At 43.6% G+C, this 18308-nt stretch overlaps 1 protein-coding gene across 12 annotated transcripts in view; it reads right to left on the bottom strand.

Annotated features, from left to right (window-relative positions):
• Nucleotides 1-28: 28 nt before the first annotated feature.
• PITPNM2 (phosphatidylinositol transfer protein membrane associated 2) overlaps nt 29-18308 on the bottom strand; it is a 200216-nt gene continuing 181936 nt past the window's right edge. For 11 of the 12 annotated variants that reach the window (XM_065568711.1, XM_008163521.4, XM_008163527.4 and 8 more), the window contains 8 exons: nt 17507-17655; nt 12691-12807; nt 11445-11561; nt 11004-11152; nt 9466-9615; nt 9185-9368; nt 5389-5517; nt 29-4692 (listed from right to left, as the gene is read on the bottom strand). In XM_065568711.1, coding sequence (XP_065424783.1) covers nt 4348-4692; nt 5389-5517; nt 9185-9368; nt 9466-9615; nt 11004-11152; nt 11445-11561; nt 12691-12807; nt 17507-17655 — 1340 coding nt within the window. In that variant the 3' untranslated portion in view covers nt 29-4347. The remainder of the gene's footprint in view (nt 4693-5388; nt 5518-9184; nt 9369-9465; nt 9616-11003; nt 11153-11444; nt 11562-12690; nt 12808-17506; nt 17656-18308) is intronic. The other variant, XM_065568715.1, reaches the window with a different exon arrangement.

Here is an 18308-nt window from a genome sequence, read left to right as displayed (position 1 = left end):
AGTCACCAAAAGAAGCAGACACAGAAAGTAGCCTTCCCGTTTCTTTAATCTGTGTAATGTACAAAGATACTGTACACAAAGCACACCCAGGCATTAGAACAATGCACTAACAGCAAGGAGGAAAAGGAAGTTGTACAGTAGTTATGGTTTGTTACATACAAGCAAATAGATCTTAACAGTATTTTACACACACAACATAATACACAAAATGAAAACCAGGAAGCGGCAGACTCGGGTCTAACTCTCATTCCCTGGTGGGGTGCAGGTGTGTCTGTCAAATTAAGCGATGATGTAGTTCCCCCCCCACCTGTATCCCTAAAAGATTTTTTTTATAAATAAAATAGAACATTATTGAATATAAAATTGACAGTCAAGGATATCAATATCCAGGGTTTTCATACAAGGAGAGGGAGAAAAACGTAAGGCTTCTAGAACTAATAGGAAAATGCAGCAAAGGTGAAGATACCTGAAGAGCAGGGGCTACTACAAGAAGTGCAGGTTGCTTGTGGGAAGAGCGGTTTGTTAGTAACCCTTTGGTTAGCTATTGGTTTTCATTTAACGTATCTTCTAACACTAGACACATTTTTTTTTGGTATTAAAATTTTGCCTTTTTAATAATTTATCAAAAGAAGAAAATAAGGAATTAAAGTGACAGTTTGGATTTAAAAAAAAAAGAAAGACTGGAAAGGGACAGTGTCAGGTTTCTATCCCAACGTTCAGATTACAGAAAAGCTGCTTTTTAGAAAAATCCACATATTTCAGATCCACAGAAATGTTTCCACGAATGTTTAATTCCAGTGGAAACAGGTGTTGGTTTTTAAAACCCAATAAATAAATCCCTCTGTCCGGTCCTCGCAATATAAACATTGCGGCTTTGTGCTGAGTGCATGAGAACCAGGAAGTGATAGTTACCAGAACCAACTAGTCTGTTTTCCTTGGCCAAGCTGATGAATGCAAAAAGGAACTAACCAGCATAACGGTGAAAAGTATAACAAACTTTTAATATTCCTTCTGTTTTAAACAACTCAGAACTGTTACTTGTAACAAAGGTAAATAAGGTCTTTAACCTGACAGTGCCCCTTTAATAAGAATGGAAAATACATTCAGCTTTCCCTAACTGTATCCCAGTGCAGCCTCTTTTGTGCATTTGGAAAGAGATTTTGTTTCAAATGCACCACTCCCTAGACCATTTCAGAGCAGTTTATAAACACAAAGTTAAACTATTGCTATTGTTCTTAGAATGACAGCGTAATATACTGATCTTCGCTTCAGACAGACAAGAAGAAGACAGGGATGTATGAGACGATAGATTCATGGGGAACTATAGTGTACCTGTATGGGTGAAAAAAAACTATCCACATATTTCATGTTAATACATGGCCCCATATCGGCTATTATTGCAGTGATGAACAAAGATTCTGCACTATCATTGTTTTCTCTGTATGGATTCTTACAATGGAAACAGATGGGGGAGAAGTTGGAAACTCCAAGAAGCTTAACAAAGGGTCAGAACACAGGTGCTATGATTGTCAGTCTCACTGATCATTATTGGTTTAAAATATGGAGTGATGGAGAGGTGATTATAATATTGCACTTCTGCGGTCATTGACAATTACATTAAACTTGGTCCATAAAATAATTGCTTTGTACATAATGCCTGAAACAAAAAAGCTACATTTTAATATTAATAATCTCTGAAGGTTCTGTTCCCTCCAGACACTTTTTCTCTACATAAAATAAATAACTTTCACTTTGTATATACCCACTTTTGTTTTTTTAACATTTACATTATCCTCAGTTTTACACTATCTACACACAAGAAAATGTTAACGTCTCATCTGCGTTTTGAAAAAAATGTACATATCATGCCTTGGTTTGTGGACTCTTCTTTCAGAGTAAGATTGAACTTTGTAAAGGCCATATCCAAATTTGCAAATACGCTTTGTGATCATGGTTTGGTTACTTTACAGAATGGACTGCGGCTTGCTTCTAAGTCAGATGGCAACAGTTTGGTACAATATTCAACTAGCAAAAAGCTATGACACAATTCACATTTTTACCCAGTAGCTTTGGATATACATTCAAGGTAACTAGGCTGAGTCAGCAGAAAGGGAAGTAATTTTTTCAGTAGTAAAAATCTGTAGGTATGTTCTGTAATATGATAATTATCAAAGATGAATGGCGTAGTAGTTTGCAATGAGGCTAAGAGTAAGTGAGATGCACTGTGTTAGTGGGTGGATCTGTTAAAGCTCTATCAACCTGGACATTCTCAGTAGTTAAACATTGTCCTCTTTATATCACTGTAGGGATAGAGCACACATTCTAAATTAGTTTTGAAACTTGAGGTTTAAGCAGTAGTCATGAAATAAGATTTTTGATGCCTGGATGAGTTATGTCTGCCTACTGCAGCTCTGAGCCGGTTAGCAGAGCAGTGTTCACAGTGCTGTGTGTCTCGGTGCAGAAGTGCTGCACTTAGTACTGAAACAGTTAATAAAATGAAGCAGACAGTCTAAAAAATCTGTTATAAATAAGATCCTTGTAAGTAGAAAGTGATATAAACATAGTATATTGTGGTGGAGGAGAGCAGGATAAAACTTAGCCAATGAATGTGCTATGAATATAAAATCTTCATGTGAAATAGGCAGGTGGGAGCCCCAAATATCCCAGTGTGGATATTTCCCATACCCCAGTTGGTGTGTGCAAGAAGGAAGCTGCACCCTTCACCGAGGCTGGAAATTCAGAAATCCTGGCTAGTTTGACCTGGGAGGGGGCAGGGCTTTCAGGCAACCCCTCTGTTCTAGGCACTGTTCTCTGCTCCTCCTTAAATTATGTCCTTCACCTTTGAATACCTTGTGGCTGACAATTTCCTCTTCTGCAGTGGTCGGTAGGGGGTGCTAGCAAGCAGCCCAGCACGTTGTCCTGCAGACTGGAAATGTCACCTCTGCAGTGCTCCCAGACCCTGGCATGCTCAGTGCAAGAGAGAGATTCAAGTCATGGCAGCGCACCAAACCATCAGCTCACACACATCCACTGAAAGAGAGGCTAGGAAAATTAAGATATGGCCTTTTCTTAAGCTTGTGCAACTTAGTTGGCACACTTCCTTACAATCTCCTTATTGTTGGAAAAACTTCTGCACAAATTTATATATATATAATATACATGTATATATATACACACACCCTGGCTTAGTAATATTTAATTGTCATGCACTACAAACAATTAGGTGTAGCTACATGAGATGGTAACAGGTCTCCATTCTAAAAATTATCAGTGCAAAAACAATGAGGTTTTACAGTTGAATAACTACAGTTAAAAGAAACAAGTCTAATTCCCGTGAAAGCTGTTACTGATATCGGAGAGGACCTGGGAAGAAGAAATGTCTCTGAGTTGGGGATAGTGGTGAAATATTTGGACTCTGCGTTTTGACAGGAAATGCAGTGTAATCTAGTTGTTGAGTACTTTCAGACACTTAAATATATGGTGGTTAGTTTCTGAAATAATATACAGCAGTAATACTTGGAGAACTATACAGTAAAGTAAGTGGCTGATGTTTTTAACAGCTAAAACAAAACTCCTTGTTTTTTTTAATAGCTTAATGCATTAAATTCCATCCCCTTTCAAAATGTTTAAAACAAAACCAAAAAACGAATGACCCCACTTTCTAGAGTATCAATCTGCTGACATACGGCTCCTACCAACAGCAGTTGACACTTGGTTAATGCCTTGCTGATATACATCCTCCTGGGTACAAAGTGGATAAATTCTAAGCTCTCTGTACATGTAAAACACTTGATTGCTTCACCCAGTGCAGAAGAAGCCTCTCGTTTCAGCCTCTCTGCACCTTGGAAATGACATACTTAGTTTAAAAACACACAAAAAAGTACTGGTATCCAGCAGTCTCTTTCAGTCTGGCTAATGGAACAACCCAAGTGAAAGGTCTAACCAGACTTCTCCTTCCACCCCATGGCACTGAGGATCACACTCAGTCACGTGTATCTGATTGATGGCTAAGAAGGTGAGGGAGGCACATATTTACAGTCGCTAAACCTGGATAAGAAAAGGAGGCAGAAGAGAGCATAGTCTTGATCTGGAAACTGTTTGTTTTCCCCCTTGGTTCCCTAATTTCAAATGGTTTTTCGGGCTAGTGCTCTGCAAACCCAACACGCCATTTTAAGGCCTGCACATTCCATGTGGAAAATACACCAGCCTTTCCTCCTAGCATACCATGTTGTTGTTAGAGAGTAGCACCATATTTACCCTTCCATCTCACACTGCTGGCCTTGTCCTTTATTCCTTCTGTTTCTCCTCCGGTGGCTGTGGCCGACTGTCACTGGCTCCTGGCTGGCTCTACTTCTGACCTAAAGTGCCAGATTCCAGTTTTGAGGCTGCGCTCCGGCCCCAGCACCCAGTGGCAATGCTCATGCTTCTTTGGCTACGCTCCCGCTCTCTCTCCCTATCGCTGTCCGACTGGCTCTGCGTTCGTTCAGGTCTGTGACTGGCATTCCCGCTCGTCCCCGGGGGCTGTGAGGAGATGGTACGTAGCAAATGGTTCCTCTTGCGCAGGAAATCTGGCTGGCTGGGGAGACCAAAGCTGCCTTTTCTCAATGCCATCCGGGTCGTGTTTTTGGCAGGCCGGGAGCGATGGTTATACTCCAGCTGGGCAAGGTGGGCTGCGTACCCCTCAGTAATGAACTGTGAAACAATAGGTCAGGGAGGTTTATAGGACACAGTCAACTTGAAATCAACAACTTTCAAAAAAAAAAAAAAAAAAAATGGAGTCACAGTCGGTTCAGATCCCACATCTGCCTTCAAGTCCCTCTGCCAATTGCGGTTTGACAATCACTTTCTTAAATGTTTCTTTCCCCTGTTGCTTTGTGGAAATCCCACAAAAACAGCAGAGGGAGCAGACTGAGGAGGCAACCGACAGGGACATACGGTGCTGTCACATGCACAAAGGAAACTAACTCTACAGAGAACTGCCCCCTTCTGATCTTCTGCTTTACTCAGCCAACATAACAGCAGGGACAAGTTCAGACAAAAGGGGGATTTTTAAGTGGACACGACTTCATTAAAAAAAAAAAAATCTAATTATATAACACTACAAGACACAATGCAGTGGAACAACTGGTATTTTCACTCCATTATTTCCATAGTGGTGATGCATAAAGCAAGGAACCCTCACACCTCTCAGAGAGATGCGGAGGGATCCTGGTGTGTGGGAACTTTCTCTTTACAAAACAGTCTAATCTTGCTTCTGGTGAAGTTAGCGGGTACGTCCAGATTACCCGCCAAATCGGCGGGTAGTAATCCATCTATCGGGTGTCTAAACTCCCACTGACTCCAGTAGGGGCTTTAGTGTTCTACAGACAAAATAACCGGGATTCCTACCTGACACTGGTGCTGTAATTTCTTGGTTGGTCGGCCAACGATATAGATGTGCGTGGGTGGCAAACTAATGGCGCTGTAGACCGAAATATCCTTAGTGGATCCGTATGCGGCGTGGATCCTCATGTGGAGCTGTGGGAAGAGGGAACAAGTTTATGCTAGGACACCGCTCAGACACAGCCATTGTAGGAATATCCAGTCAAGAGGGCACTGCAAGTCCCACCTGGACAGTGCTCTGCAGGATTATGTACTAATTAACCAACAGCAATGCTGAGAGTTTGTACTATAGGCTGATTACTGTTCTAGCTGTACTGCAGAATACAAGGGCAGAAGGAAGTTAGGAACTACACGCGCAATGTAGCTATGTTTACCTAATGTCCTTTCTTTGTGTGGCAGGCTCCACAGCTCTGTTCCAAGGATTTTTATATACACCGTAGCCAGGGAGGGAGCATTTTTCAATTATATTCCGTAACTATTTACATGCATCTGACGAAGTGGGGATTCACCCACGAAAGCTTATGCTCCAATACGTCTGTTAATCTATAAGGTGCCACAGAACCCTCTGTTGCTATTTACATGAAGAATTCCCTTCCACTGAGAGATCGCCGCACGCAACACTGGCTTGGAGGCTGGGTTAGCCAGACTGCATCTCTAATTTTGTTGGATTTTGAGGCGGTTTAGACAGACAACTATGCATATCACCTTGCATGATGCACTGGATTTTTCTACCCATAAGTAGTTACTGCTCTGTTCCCACAGAGCAGAAGATTTCATTTACCATTTAGCCAGACATTTGAGAAGATCATTTTGCAGCTGTGGAGGTGGAATAAACCTGGTGGGGCTCTGCAGGAGGAGGTGCTTATCCTGCATGGACCCATCTGGTTCTTCCTGCAGAGCTGCAAGCTGGCCAAAGACCCACTGTAGCAAATCTGTGACCCTTAGTGCTCTCTGGAAAGGTCGATTTCCAACAAGGGATAATAATATAGCATCTTCTATAACAAGGGGATTCCAAAGACAGCTCACTCTTGACATTTTCGACTTAGATTTCAAGTTACAGGCTGATTCCAACAGTCATTGCGTTCAGTATTTAATGATGGGCTTTCATTTTGTCAAGGTGGTGGGAGAATAAGGCACAGTGACCCTAGAATAATGGACATTATATAATAATAATAATAATAATATATGGAGATATCCTGTCTCCTAGAACTGGAAGGGACCCTGAAAGGTCATCAAGTCCAGCCCCCTGCCTTCACTAGCAGGACCAAGTACTGATTTTGCCCCAGTTCCCTAAGTGGCCCCCCTCAAGGATTGAACTCACAACCCTGGGTGTAGCAGCCCAATGCTCAAACCACTGAGCTCACTATGGTTGACAATGGCATATGTGATCCAGTGGGCTAGATAACTTTGGGATCACCAAGGTGGCCCCATTAAGTAGCCCTGATTTATCACTGAAATAAAGGGGAAATTCGAACAGCCTAGGTCTAAGACATGATAAAAGCCCATCAGTTACCAGGCTGAAATATGACATTATGGAAATCTGTCCAAAGACGGCACTTCGCAGTCACATTGCTATCAGAGCTTGAAAAGCCCTGACAGTGACATCTGCTCCAATCCCAGAGGCCAGTGTAGAATCAATCCCCTCAACATATTTTCTAGTATTCAGCCCAGTCCAGTTTTAAATGTCACAAGCTAAAAAGCTTCCACCACTTCCCCCCGGACGCTGTTCCTACAACAAGTAGATCTCATGGCCAGGAAGTTTTTCTGGTATTCAGCATAAATGTTTACATTCTTAATTCTTGGAAGCCACTCCTCCTAGTTACATCCCTAAATAACTCCTTTCCCTCTTTGCAATTTACACCCTCCTCATGCAGGAGACATTTAGCATGTCCCATTCTGAGTCATCCTATACCCAAACTGCAGATACAGTATATGCTCTTGTGATCTTTCCTCCAGCTCGCTGATCAATCTTGTTGCTCTTTTCTGCTCTCTCTCCACCCAGGTAATGTATGCAGTATGACCTTGGGGGGTCCCCACAGGCAAAGAGTACACTGGGCTAGTCTTTAAAAACAGAATCTGTGCAGTAGGTTTTATTTTGTACTTCATTCTCCACTCTCTCTAACAACCTTTAGGATTGACTGGGTTTAACTGCATGCAGTAAAGTTGGTGCCTTTCTATTGCTTTCACATTTATTACACTGTCTGGTCTCCTTGGCACCAACAGCCTCTATAAAAGTTGCTGGTTAATTTCCATGCTGAGTGAGAGCCAGATCTTGTGAGGGGAACATTTGAATGGGGTTGTGGATCCTCTGGGCCTTGCAGAATAGGGAGTACAAACCAAGAAGTTAACTCCTATTTACTTCCTTGGTTGTGCACCTGCTACAAAGAGCATGCACAGCCTTTGTTGGAGAGAGGCAAAGTGATCTCCTGGTTAGAGCAGAAAACTAGGACTCCTGGGTTCTAAGCCTGGCTTTTCAGATGATCCTCTCTGTGATGGGTAACTCAGCTCTGTGTCTCAGATTCTCTCTGTAAAAGGGGGATAATATTTACCTACATCAGAGGTGTTGTGAAGGATGGGTGATCGATAGCAGTAAAGTGCTTTGAGATCCTCCAAGGGAAGGCGCTGTAGCAGTGCCATATCATCATCAGTTGGCTGCTGCCGGGCAAACTCACATGTTCTGATATGCCCGACAACATTAACATCTTAGCAAGGGATGGATTGAAGTCCTGCCATCTCTTGTGACATTCACTGATCTGTCAAAGCCCCTCTCTAGCTGCTCTGCTATCATCTGAACCAGCACTTTCTTCCCATCACTACATGCATCACCCTAAACTACTCTAATTCTCACCAACCCAAAGCAGTGAGAGATGGAGACCTGGAGGTCTTCTTAAGCCCTGCAAAGCACTGCCAGGGCAGGCCAGTCTTCAAAAGATAAAGGAAATTATATGGCACTTCTATAGAATCCTGCATCCAAGGATCTCAAAGGACTTCACTAACATTCAACCACAGGAGGAATTAACTATCTCAACTGGCATTTGGCCATGACAACAAGGTGAACAAGCCTTCTCCTGCAAAAAGTGCCAAAGGATTTCTAATGAGCACATTGGTTTTGTTTCATCTGAAGGATGGTATGCACCCTCAGCACCATGAGAGGGCATTCATTCATTAGATCCCCCACCATCAATCCTGCCTGGATGTTCCTTAAAGGTCTGTCATCCAAGTGCTAATCCGGCCCAACTCTCCAAGTAAAGATGAGTCCACCCCAAGCCCCTGAACTGGAACTTTGGATCAGAACTTGGCATCTATATAATGGACCTCACCCAAACCCCAGATCTTAATGTTCACAAACATGGAGATTCCAGTCCAAATTTTCCCAGATAACGGGGTATTTGGATTCGGCCCAATATGGAGACAGGCTTGAATTCTGGGTTTTGGTTGGCTGCAGGTCACAATCTCTTTGACAGCCCTCTATCTATAAGGCATCCCTTTATCTGCAGATATGACAGGCATCCAGAAATGCACTAAGCAGGTGGGGAGAAAGCACAATAATCATGATTCCCTCTAGGGCAATAGGCATTTAGTAATGGAAGCAGCAAGGATTGCAGCACAGCGCAGAATGGAGCGAACATATTTTAACTGCACAGACACCTTTGTGGAGTTAGAAAATAAAAAAACAGGGGGTGGGGTGGCTAAAAATAAAATGAATGCAGGTTAATCTCCCACTGCAGAGCAGGACTTGACTAAGCCGGGTCAAGTGGATGAACCCTCGCTTTGCTCACATCTCAGTACAGCCCATACTTACGTCTGTAATGAGGGTTTTCAGGAAGTTGGCCTTGTGCCGCAGTGGGTCATGGACAAGCCCATCACAGAATGAGACTATCCCATGGGGGAAATTGTGCTGTGCTAACCATGCCACCACCCTTTGCTTCTGCATATCAGGTCGGCCTGTGACATAGATAATGAGGTAGCCAAGGTCTTGCCAGTGCCTGGTGGGGGAAAAAAACAACAGCGTATTATGGACCTATATTTGAGGTAGGATTAAAATATTCATTTAATACGAAAGCATTTCCCCCAGCCACTGACCTTACAACATCAACTGCGCCAGCTCTGACTTTGGGGTCACTACCCATTATAGACACGCTGGCTGCAAAGGAACCATCAATGCTGAAGACCACAAATTCCGTCCCCTTAGGTAGAACGGTGATATAGCTATCTGCATATGTGTGGTCACCCCTACAAGGAAAGAAATAGGGGGTTAAAAACAGTGGACAAACCTGGCTGAGAGATTAAAGCTACAATGCCCATTTGCAATACCAATTCAGCAAGCATACAGTAAACGACCAGGGAATACAGAAAATTAAGGGACAGATCCTGCCATCACTTCACACACACAATTCTGCTAAGGCCCTACACCCCCTCCTGTGTCTTAAGGGTTAGATCATCTCAGCTGATGTAAATCAACACAGATCCACTGATTTCAGAGTTACTCCGATTTATACCAGCTGCAGATATGGCCTGTTGTGTCTGTATCTCAGCACAAATGGTGGAGAAGACTATCCACTGATCTGATAGGTATGTACTCAGAGAGGAAGGAAGGCCTTGTGGGTAAGGCGCTGGAATAAGACTCAGGAGATACGGCTTCTGTTCCTGACTTGGCAAATCATCTTTCTGTGCCTCAGTTACCCATGTGTCAAATGGATGATGCTAATGATTTCCTGCCTGGCAGTGTTATTGCAAGGATAAAGGGACAGATTTTTTAAAGGTATTTAGGCACCTAAATTTGCAGATCGCTGCCGAGTGGGAGTTTCAAAAGCACCTAACCCCCACTGAGAGGCAGTGCAGGGCCTTTCCTCAATGGTAGTTGGGTACTTATGAAAATCCCACCAGGTGTCTATTAAATATCTTTAAAAATCTGCCGCAAAGTCATTAATGATACTACAGCGAGAAGCCCCACAGAAAATGCCCATACGTAAGATGAATATAATTACAGTGACTTGGACTAGCGTTGTGGGGGGCCCCAGCTTCAGTATGTTTCAATGCCTCTAGAGCAGATTTGTTCAGTTCACCAATGACAAGATGCTTTTTGGCGCTGCCTGCTCTGAAAGCCAAAAGTCAAGCTAGAGACTTTCTGCATTGTGCATCATCACTAATAACAAAGGCTCTGCCCTAAGGGGAACCTGGGCAAGTGCAAGTTTACAGTCTTCAAGGTGCGCTCAGCTATGCAGTTCCACTGAAGACAATGAAGTTGCACATCTGGAAAAGGAGGAAAAGTCTGGCCCAGCCATTGGAACTCAGTTAACAATGCTGTTGATGATGCAGGAGGCAGAACAGAATACAGCTCTTTGTCCCATCGCTGGTGCTGCAGGGTAACGAGTAAAATTGTTTTGTCCATCAAGTCAGCAGATCAGACTCTGATGATACAATAGGGAGAAGAGCGTTTGATAAGAACAAGCCACTTTTTAAACACAGTCACTTTTCAGGTAGAATTGCACTTGACCAGTTAACATTTATTTTCTATGATTTTCTATCATGCAATCAGAATAACTGAGAAGTGTCTACAGTCTTTTTCAGAGAGTCCTGTCAAACTGGGGGCTAAGCCAAATGAGCTTAAAGCTCAGCACCTGACCACCATCTTGATGGGATATACGCCAATCCCCAGACGCTTGTTCTCAGGGATAACGTAGGAAATCCGGCCACTGCTGTTGCTGATTTCGGTGTCAAAGTAAATCCACTCTCCAGATGGCGGCTGGGTCATGATGTGAATGTCCACCTGGGAGGCAAAGGAGGTTCAGGACTAAGGAAGTATTAAATAACTTTGATACTAGACAGGATCCTAATCTGGGTCTGAACATGGCGTCCTCAAATCTCTCTCAAGTGTAATGCAATAGATAGGCTGGGCAAAGGGGGCTCTTAGTGGACACAGGAAAAGGTGCTTGATTGTGCAGGTAACTGGACAGTTCTCTCTTTTAACATTTACAGATACAAAAGGAACATTGGCCAGCAACTACTACTGCCTAGGTCTTTTGCTATTTATGGGCAATGCACACCTAAGGCAAATGTACCTTTTCCCCAGTGAGCGTGACCATGTCTAACGGCCCATACATAAACCTTCCTGTTAAGGTCTGGGGTCCGTCTTCATTAGCGATGGCATCATTGATTCTGTGGTTGGCTGTGACATTCTGCAGACGTCAAGGGAAAAACAGAATAAACCTAGTTAGATTCCCAGCAGAACCTCATGGCTAATGCAAAGTTGCTATAGTGATAATAATGCCAAACACATGGACAAACAGGAGTTTTTGGAGGAGTAATTTTCTTCTTGTGACATCCTCTGTCCCCCATCACTATTATATATCTATATTAAACAACACACATTTTTAAGGAAAAAGAAGTATTGTACATTTAGGACAAGACTTTTAAAGGGCCTTCTGCACTTGGTCTCCGTTTTAGCTATAGTAATTTATGGCCACATGATTTGCACCCACCATCAATTGTGGGCGTGGATCCTAATGTATTTGGCCAAGGAGCTGATGTCTGGGTGCAGTTAATTACCTAGTCATGTAAATGGTAGAATTTGCACCTACAGTTAATTGATCCTGAGCATTATTTGAGAAGGGGCCTCTACTTGGTTTCCCTGCTGCCACTCCTAACAGGCAAAATTTGAGTCTGCAAAAATGATGGTTGTCCTTTCTGGACCTTTATACATGCATATGCCATGATCTCACACAATGATACTGTCACTGGCTAGTAATACTACTCCGGATCCTTGGGGCACAAATACTGTATAGTGAGGGACACAGAACACCTTGAAAATCCGATCCCTTGTGGTGCAAAATTCTGTATGTTGCACCTTCAAATCAGGAGGCAAAATGACTGTCATCAGGAGTCTGCTGACATTATTACTGGCTAAACAAACTTCCCGCTCATGGAATCAGAAAAGCTTCTCATCCTCTGGATTCAGGAACTCCAGGGAATGACAGTTACTGTAAAGACAATTCAGGACACCAGACTTTGACACAATTCCGTCTCCTTTCTTGACCTATAGCCAACACTCAGTATTTTATATGGAGGAGACCTTGTGGCAGAGAGTGTCTCTCTCTTCCAGAAATCTATAACTGGGATATCTCACTGACACAGCCGATTACTGCAATGCAACCTCTCCAGCCCCGTGTAATTGTGCAGTCCATGGGCAGTAACAGAGTTGTACCCATATTGGTTAACTTTAAAACTGTTCTTATTACAGGCCCAAATCCAGCTAAATCATGTTTAACAGTAGTTTCCTTTGGGGAGACATAATAGAAACACTATTACCCTTAGCTTAACATGCGTCCTCTTGCGCAGCCACTTCTCCCTGGGCTTTGAAGGAGTGAATACAGAGACCTCCTTTCCATCCAGTTCCAGAATGCTGGAGTTTTCGTGTCTCATCACCTAAGGAAAGACCAGCCCCCATCAGCAACTCATGACGCACCTGGGCTAAACCCCAAGAGCTGCAGGAATTTCATAGTGAATGCACCCGCTGCAGCTTTAGGGTATTTATTCCTCTCTGCTGCGTTTGCAAAGCATGTGATGGAATCGCAGCATTTGCTGGGCAGGTGGCTTTATAGAATTTTGCTTGCAGGAAATTTGCATTGTTAGTCTACAAGATTTTTCTGGCCCTCCCATAACTGTATGATGTTAGTGATCTTTAGAGCCAGGAAAGGTTGTTGCCAGAGCTGAGTTATTAAGAAGTGGGTTGAAGCTATAAAAGGGAACCTTAGACTGAGATGATAAGTAGGCACATAGGAGGGCAAGTGTGAAAGCATGGTGAAGCATGGTTAGGACTAGAATGAGAGAGAGATGAAAAAGAAGCCGAGGGAAGCTAGAAAAGGCTGAAGAGACAGTGGAATGAGTCTGGGAAGAGTTAAGGAACAGAAAGAACTATAGGGGAGTTTAACAAGCTGAGTACAAAATGGAGCAAAGGCAACGAAGCACAGATGCTGATCACAGATACATAACTGCTAGGCTGCTAGTGTAACTCTCTTGGCTTCGCTGGGCTTATACCGGGGATGGATTTTGTCCCAGATGTTCAATTAACACAAACTGAGAGTTTGTGACGCCTCAGACCCTGCTACTTCCTTGAGACCATGTCCAAAAAGCTGCCCTTGGAAAATGCTCATTCAGCAAACACTGCAGGGGAAGAACTTTGGCACTCAGGTACTTATAGAAAACTGCCTCTTCTGTAGGGAATCCTACAGTTTGCAGCCACCATCTCGCCTGATTATGCTCCAGCCTTGCCTGCCTTCTTGCCAGGTCCTCAAGTCACATACGCATTTCCAGTCATTATTTGCTTGCCATTTCAGTAATTCAGATCCATCGCTACCTGTTCCAACTGTGCTCACTTATCTGCATGTGTCATTTCCTCAGGCTTATTCTTCAGAAGTATTCTCATCATTCCCTCCAGTCCTACTGAGTCTGCCCTTAACGGGTCTGCGCAAGCTGGACCCTACGAGGGCTAAGATCCCAGCAGGCTTCCTGATTGGGCTGGAGTTAATCCCAGTTGCCTGTCATCTAGTGTTTCTATTTAAATACATTGCACATGGCGTTCTCCTGTCTTGCTTCTTGTGCTCCTCTCATTTTGATGATGACATTAGGTATTGAGCCAGGTTCAGCACTGGGCCAGCAGTGTTCTGTGATTTAGAAGACCAGAGTTCAGGAGAGGAATGGGGCTCTGGCTCTCTGGGTCCACGGAGAAGTTCCGGCACATCATACAGTATGATGTTCCTGCACTGGAATGGGGACGAGCGGACTGACACAATGAGATTTGCAAAGTGTGCAAACATTTCCTATGGTAAGCTCACTATCAACCTTTGGGGACATCTGCCGGCTGGATCAAATGGCAGAGGGAAATGGGGTTATGTTCTGGGTTCACACTGCAGCTAGTCTGTTCTTAGGTCAGTTCCAGAAGAGGGGAATCTCACACAGAAAACAAAAAAGGACTGGGCAGAGAGATTACACGGAGCATTTTGAATTGTACTATGATCAGATGGCTTTTTTCCAATTTTCTCCCAGGCCATGAAAAGATTAAAAGGGGCTCTGTCAAGTGAATAAACATATTTTAAAAACCTCACACATTCCCTCACGTGTTACCATTTGCCCCATGTAGATTAAAACTGAAGCAATCTGATAGGCCAGTTTACTTTGCAGAATTTAGACTGTTTCATTTTTCCATTTCACTCACAGCAAAACAAGACTGGTCAGTTTCACCTCCTGGTTCTCCTAATCTACCTGCCCCACCTCCACTTCACCCCCAATGCTGTTGGGAATGAAAAGCTAAGGGGATGAATAAAACAATGGCCTTGACTGATGAGAAATTTAAATCACGAAAATGTTTCTGATCATATTTGCATTTATTTGTTTTAATAAAGCGTAAGGTTTTGGGCCTAAATCTACTTGATAGTTTCCTTTTAACTTTGTCCGGAATGCCTTTCAATGAGGATTAAAATCATATCCCTATCATTAGCTTCCCAATGCTGGCATTCTAGGCTGTTGAATAAGAGGGGAGGCGGCACAGGGCCTTGGAAGAATAGGGAGGGGGTGGGGATTGAGAAAGATAATGCTCTAGAAGCAGAGGTGGGGCAACGGAAAGAGACAAGGCTAAATAAACAGCCACTGCTGAGCTCCAAGGGCTTTGAATGGATGGCAAGGATATTTTTCATGCCACAAGATGTAACGTCACACGCTGCGTTACACAAACATGTTTTCTTTGCATTCTGAGTAACTGGCTGGGCTATTTCTAGAACAGGACATTTTGTGTGTTAGACTCCTTAAGACTCTGACACACACACACACACACTGTTTTCTTCCTGCAGCCGTTTAGGCGAAGTTCCCCATTGGAGCCTACTGTTCAAAATCAGGAGACATAGCATGTGACTGCAACATTGGCCCACTGGGTTGGAAACTAGAGACAGGGCAGGGAATAAAGGGTCGAGATCAATTAATACCAGGGTACTGCAGCCACCAGTGCTAACATCCCCGTTGTTATGGAACCTACCAACAAACTTGGACGACAGCAATGAAAAAGAGTTTGCCAATAGAGGGCTATAAATAATGGAGAGCTGCAGTCAGATATGCTGCAACAGCGCTGGGGTAATTTAAACCGCTGAGCTAATACACAGCAAACCCAGGCCAATATGAGGAGCTGGATCCTACCCGGTGCTGAGTAGCTGCACAGGTGAGGATGCTAGTACTTCACTTAAGCCAGTTCAAAGTTTAGACTAAAAGGAGTTGGAGCATAAAATCAGGGTACTGGGATTAAATAATTATTCTCCATTCTTCAGCACAGGGCCCCCTGGAATTTTTTCTGGCAAAAGGGACTAATGCAACCAACACCAAAGTGGGTAGATCCCCTCTGAATGCTCCAGCACCAGGCCACTGGCAATTCAGAATAAACGGGGGCAGAACCAAAACAGATACAACTGGCTCCAGTTCAGCTACAGTCTGTGGAGTGATGATCCCAGACTATCCCTTTGTCCTGGGTGACCTGTCCTCTCGCTAGCGCCCAACAGAAGAGGCACCAAATGAAAAGATGTTTCCAAATCCTTATCGGGGAAAGAACTTGGGACAGGGAAAGGAGGGAGAGAAGAGACTCCGGCCCACTGTGCATCTGGAAGGACACGGCCAGCGGCTTGCAATCCACAGAAGCAGCCCCCTCTCCGCTGTGATGAAAATGACAGAGAGCATCTCTGCTTGAGTTTTAGAAATGAATGATGTTGGGCCATGGCAATATGGTCACTAGAGCAGCCCTTTGGGCTCGTGTGTTTTTTCTCTGCGGATCGCAATGTTTGTGTTGCAGCGAGGGATTGTTATGCTCTGACAATGCACTGTGCTTTAAAGGTACATTGTCAACTTAATAATCTTGGCAAGAGTTTTCAAACCCTGGGGGCTAAAGTTGGGGCTTCTAAATCTATATTGAGACAACCAAAATTCCCAGGGGTTAAGCACTTGCAGCTCCCACTGACTTCAGTGGGAGTGTGGTATTCAGGGTCTCTAAAAAAATCAGGCTACGTTGATTTAGCTGCCTAAGCATAAATCTAGGAGCCCAACTTTAGGCCCCTGATTTGAACACATTGCCCCACATGTCACAAGCTAGCAAGTTTCTTCTTTAACTATTTATGTTCCTTTTTACTCTTTGCATTTCTCTCCAGGTGGACAAGGGCAATCAAGAAGAATGTGTCTCTCTTTTGTTCATAGTTGTTTTCACCTTCAGGGTCTTAATACTGCTATTTTTGGGTTTCATGCACTTCTGGGAAAACAACTATTTTCAATGTTTGTTTGTTTGCTTTAAAGGGAAATATCCCCACTGGTTTTAGAAAAAAAATGTGATGTTGCAAAATTTAAATGTGTCACCAAAGTTAAACTGAAAGAATCCAAAATGTGATGGTCGAAACCATCATTTGTTATTTACCTACCCCCATGAGAAGTAATTTGAACTGTGGTACCAAGTTCTGGATCTTGAAGCAAAAATCCGTAGTCCTCAGGGTGTTTAAGTGTTAATTTGAGAGCCCAAATGGAGGATTGAACACTTTAATTTAGCAAGCCAAGTCTGAAACTTGTACAAACTTTTCCTTCTGTTTCATTCCATGTAGGGTTTGCACCGAGAGCTTCCCTTTGAGCTTCAGGTTTGAAAGGATGTAAAAATTCAAAGCAAAGTTCAATCCAAACACGCAAGCATCACCTGGTTTTTGCCTCAAAATCATGCAATGCTGCAAGCCTATGATATGAAATGGGCCCAAATTGACTCCAAATTATTTAGATCATTAGTGAACCTCTCTCCAAGAACCTGCTCCAGTAACAAAAGCCAGCACCAAGCAAGTCATGTGTGATTTGGTGGTTTCCATGAAAAGTCTGTGCATAGCAGTAAGTATTATTTGCAATGCAGCTGTCTTTGAAACAGCATGGGAAGGGAAAGAAGATGGATCTGCAGTTGTGAAGTGTACATTTTTTCCCTCCATTTATACGGTGAGCCCCCGTTAGTGTCAACAAAAGTTATTCTGGAGGGTGCAGCAAGGCGAAAATAGACTCCAAAATATTTTCCAACCAAAGTTAGGCATAAGGGAGAAGAGAGAGAAGCATGAAATATTGATGGTACCTGTCTCAGCAGAAAGGAGACTACATCTGTCGATTCCCAGTAGCTTGCATGGAAGAGGTGTGGTAAGGCTACCGTCGGAAAGGCAGTCAGTGCATCGGGACAGTAAAGGGCATAGTCTATTCTTTTTGTTCCCCACCATCTGGCAGCAACTAATGAAAGAAAAGGCTTGTTAAAAAGAGAGGAGTGAGCTGTTTTAAATGTTAACCTTAGGCCATGGGTCCTTGCGCTGGGCAATTCTTTCCCCATTGATTTTATTGTTAAGATGGAGCAGTCTTTGAACAGGGCTCAAAAGTATTAACGAGCCACCCAAGGATAGTACGAGGCACAGAGCATGACATCTTCTTTATTCAATCAAACAGGATATCCCTGGAGGAGGCAGTAACTAGCCATTAATCCACACCCCTGGGGAATGTGAGGCTGGTGACTCCATGCCCAGCCAGGGTATTAGAGGCCATTAATACATACCCTAGAGTCTCTTGTGCATACTAGAACAGCGATAATCAAAATAACTTTCAGATTAGACGGGGCATGTACATGTCATCAACGCTCCTGGGGACAGCCAGTGGGTGTCCTCGGTGCAGGGTCACTCCCACTCACAGTGAGTTTGTGACAATGTGCTGATACCGTGGTGATGAGGATCAAACAAACCTCTCAATCCGTACAGCAAAAATGGAATAAAAAGAGTCTCTGCCCTGGAGGTGGGACGGGGGAGAGCCATGGATGCGTCTACGTACTGCAACCTTTCCCAGACCTGAAGAGTTCTGTGTAAGCTCAAAAGCTTGTCTCCCTCCTCAACAGAAGT

The sequence above is a fragment of the Chrysemys picta genome, chromosome 15, assembly GCF_011386835.1.
Source record: "Chrysemys picta bellii isolate R12L10 chromosome 15, ASM1138683v2, whole genome shotgun sequence".
NCBI classification, from domain to species: domain Eukaryota; kingdom Metazoa; phylum Chordata; order Testudines; family Emydidae; genus Chrysemys; species Chrysemys picta.
Note: the sequence above shows the minus strand (reverse complement) of the source record. Positions and strands in the feature narration are given on the sequence as shown.